The 2,948-nt window shown below is 48.7% G+C and overlaps 1 protein-coding gene across 1 annotated transcript; it reads left to right on the plus strand.

Annotated features, from left to right (window-relative positions):
- The first annotated feature begins 324 nt into the window (after positions 1 to 324).
- On the plus strand, positions 325 to 2,124 carry LOC123187585 (uncharacterized). Its single transcript, XM_044599491.1, has 2 exons — positions 325 to 802; positions 993 to 2,124. Exons 1-2 carry the CDS (start codon positions 435 to 437, stop codon positions 1,645 to 1,647), a joined length of 1,023 nt encoding a protein of 340 aa, XP_044455426.1. The 5' UTR covers positions 325 to 434; the 3' UTR covers positions 1,648 to 2,124.
- The last annotated feature ends 824 nt before the right edge of the window (positions 2,125 to 2,948 follow it).

Consider the following 2,948-nt stretch of genomic DNA (forward strand, 5'->3'; position numbering starts at 1 on the left):
GATTCTCCTTTAATAGTAGAGATTAAAATACGTAGAAACATTCCATCTATTTTCACATTTTTTCTATCGTTCCTTTCATCCAAAAGGTCTTCGTCAGCACCTCCAAAAACTAAGTTAAACCGCGTGGCATTGTTGTGGGTTTGCTTTTTTGTTTTTGAGATAGAGAGACTTTGTGGGTTTGCTCGCTTTTTATTTTTGTGGTTCTGCTTGCTGTCCATAGGTGTAGCGAAGGAATAAATGTCAGCTGCAGCCTGCACATGGGCCCATGTGCGTCGTGCGAAGCGGTCGAACAAGGCCAGGTAGCGGGGCGACAACCGTCGCGTCGGACCCGGCACGGACGAGACGAGACCAAACCCGACCGACCCACGCACTCCACCGGCAGCAGCACGCGCCACCGTCCCTCCCCACCATCCTGATCCACCCCGCGGCGATCGATGGCGCTCCCGTCGGCGTCGGGCGGCGGCTCCACGGCGCGGCTGCTCACCGTGCCGGCGCTGCTCCTCCTGCTCTCCTGCGCGGCGCTCCTCGTCTTCCTCCTCCTCCCGTCCCCCTCCGCCTCCTCCGGGGCCCACCTCTGCGCCTGCTCCGACCCCGTCACCACCCACACCACCACCAGCGTCACCACCACCACCACCGCCGCCGCCCCGGCCCCCATCGCCACCTTCCCCGACGACGTCGCCTGGCTCAAGGCGCAGCTCGCCTCCAACTCCCTCGCCCTCCTCGCCTCCGCCGACGCCTGGCACGAGCTCCGCAAGGGCATCAACCCCCGCACCCGCGAGCGCCAGCTCTTCGACCTCAACAGGTAATACTCTACCCCCAATTACCCAATCCACGCCATCCTACATTTCCATGCTTCCCCTTGCCGTAAAGCAGGATTAGATTTACCAGATTCTGCTGCGATCGAGTTATTAGTAATCCCCTAGTACATTACTAGTCCTAGGGCTTCAGAAAGTGAAATTGGCATCTCAATGTTGTCCCTGGCCACACTGCAGGCACCATGGGATCTCTCATTATCCCGAAGAAGAGGCGACCAACCACACCGCGCTGCCTTGCCCCGGGGAGCTCCTCGTCGAGGAGCACCACAGTAACTACGGCGAGCCATGGGCCGGTGGCCGGGATGTGTTTGAGTTCCTGGCCAACGCCTCCGCCCTCGCGCCCAGAGATCAGGTTCTTGAAATTGGGTGCGGGACGCTCCGTGTCGGTCTGCATTTCATCCGGTTCCTCGATGCTGGGAGATTCCATTGCCTGGAGCAGGATGAGCTGTCCCTCATGGCTGCGCTTCGGTACGAACTGCCGTCGCAGGGGCTGTTGTACAAGCGACCGATGATTGTGAGAGGGGGGGATATGGATTTCAGCAAGTTTGGGGATACTGTTATGTATGACCTGATTTATTCTAGTGCCGCGTTCCTCCACATTCCACGTGACCTTGTTTGGACTGGGCTTGAGAGGCTTGCAGGCAAGCTGAGGCCAAAGACAGGCAGGATTTTTGTGTCGCATAACATTAAGTTTTGCACAAGGTTGGGTGGAGATGAGTGCACACGCCGACTTACGGAATTGGGGCTGGAATATGTTGGGAAGCACACTCATGACAGCTTGTTGTTTAACCATTATGAGATATGGTTTGAATTTCGGAGGCCAAAAGTTTAGATCTTGATGGCACAGGAAGATAGACAAGTTGGTTTCTGTTTTTGCAATTTTGGATGTGTGAAGCAAAATACATGTCATGCTCTGTACGGTAATGAGTTTTGGCTTTGGACTGAAACCAGTGTTCGCCCAGCTCTGAGTTGAATCATGTGAACAAAATTCCTGATTGGAAGGTAACATTGCGCTGGAGTCCCATTACATTTTGGTGAGTTGTTGAAGTCTTTAGCTTTAGTTACCACCATTTATCAGTGTACTGTAATCTTAGTAATATCTGGGAGTATTTTTCGGTAGTTGAGGTCAAACTGATATGTTATACATTGTTTAGCCCAACAGCTTCCTACAATGGTCAAGCAGTAATTGTATCACCACACAAGGTTTAGTAAATTGTAACAAAGGATAACCCTGTTATCCTGTTTCTGTACTTAATGACAGGCTTATCTGATCAATGTGTTCTGAAATACACTTTGTTATTCTATGGTATCTTGGTGAATAGTTTGATCTGTACATCTATATTTATTCTTCATTATCCACCTTGGAACTGGCGTTATCATGAATTGGTACTATCTCTTTCTGGGTGACTGAGAGTGAGCATATCTGTTCAGCTGGCTTCCTGCATTGCTTGTCAAAATTAGGGTAGTGTCAACTGTCTACCAATTATCTTTGTTTGCTTTGCCTGCTTGCCACAAGACCATTCATACATATGCGGCTGCAATACATTTTTATTGGTACCTAAGAAAACCCATCTTTGTCAGTATTTATGATTTATTTATGATGATGTGGGTGATACCCAATGATCCTTGTGTGACCATTAGTTGCAATTTTGGATGTATGAAGAAAAAAAATCAAGCCATGCCCTGTACGCTAATGAGTTTTGACTTTGGACTGGAATCAATGTTTGCTCAGCTCTGAGTTGAAGAATGTGCACAAAATTGATGATGGGAAGGTACCATTCTGCTGGAGTCCCATTACATTTTTGTGACTGGTTGTTGAAGCCTTTAGCTTTTGTTACCACCAATTTGGCTGTACTATAATCTTAGTAATGGCTAGAAGATTTTTTCGGTGGTTGAGGTCAAACAGATATGCTATACATTTTGTAGCCCAACAGCTTCCTACAACCATCAAGCGGCAATTGCCACGTAAGGTCTGTGACAAGGGTAACTCTGAATTTAGTGAAAGGCCTGCCGATGAGTTCTGAAATACACTTTGTTATTGTTATAGTAGGAGTATCTTGGTAAATCGTTTGATGCCTATGCATCTATATTTATTATTCATTCATTATCCACCTTGGCAGTGGTACTATCTCT

This window comes from Triticum aestivum, chromosome 2A (genome assembly GCF_018294505.1).
Source record: "Triticum aestivum cultivar Chinese Spring chromosome 2A, IWGSC CS RefSeq v2.1, whole genome shotgun sequence".
Classification (NCBI taxonomy): domain Eukaryota; kingdom Viridiplantae; phylum Streptophyta; class Magnoliopsida; order Poales; family Poaceae; genus Triticum; species Triticum aestivum.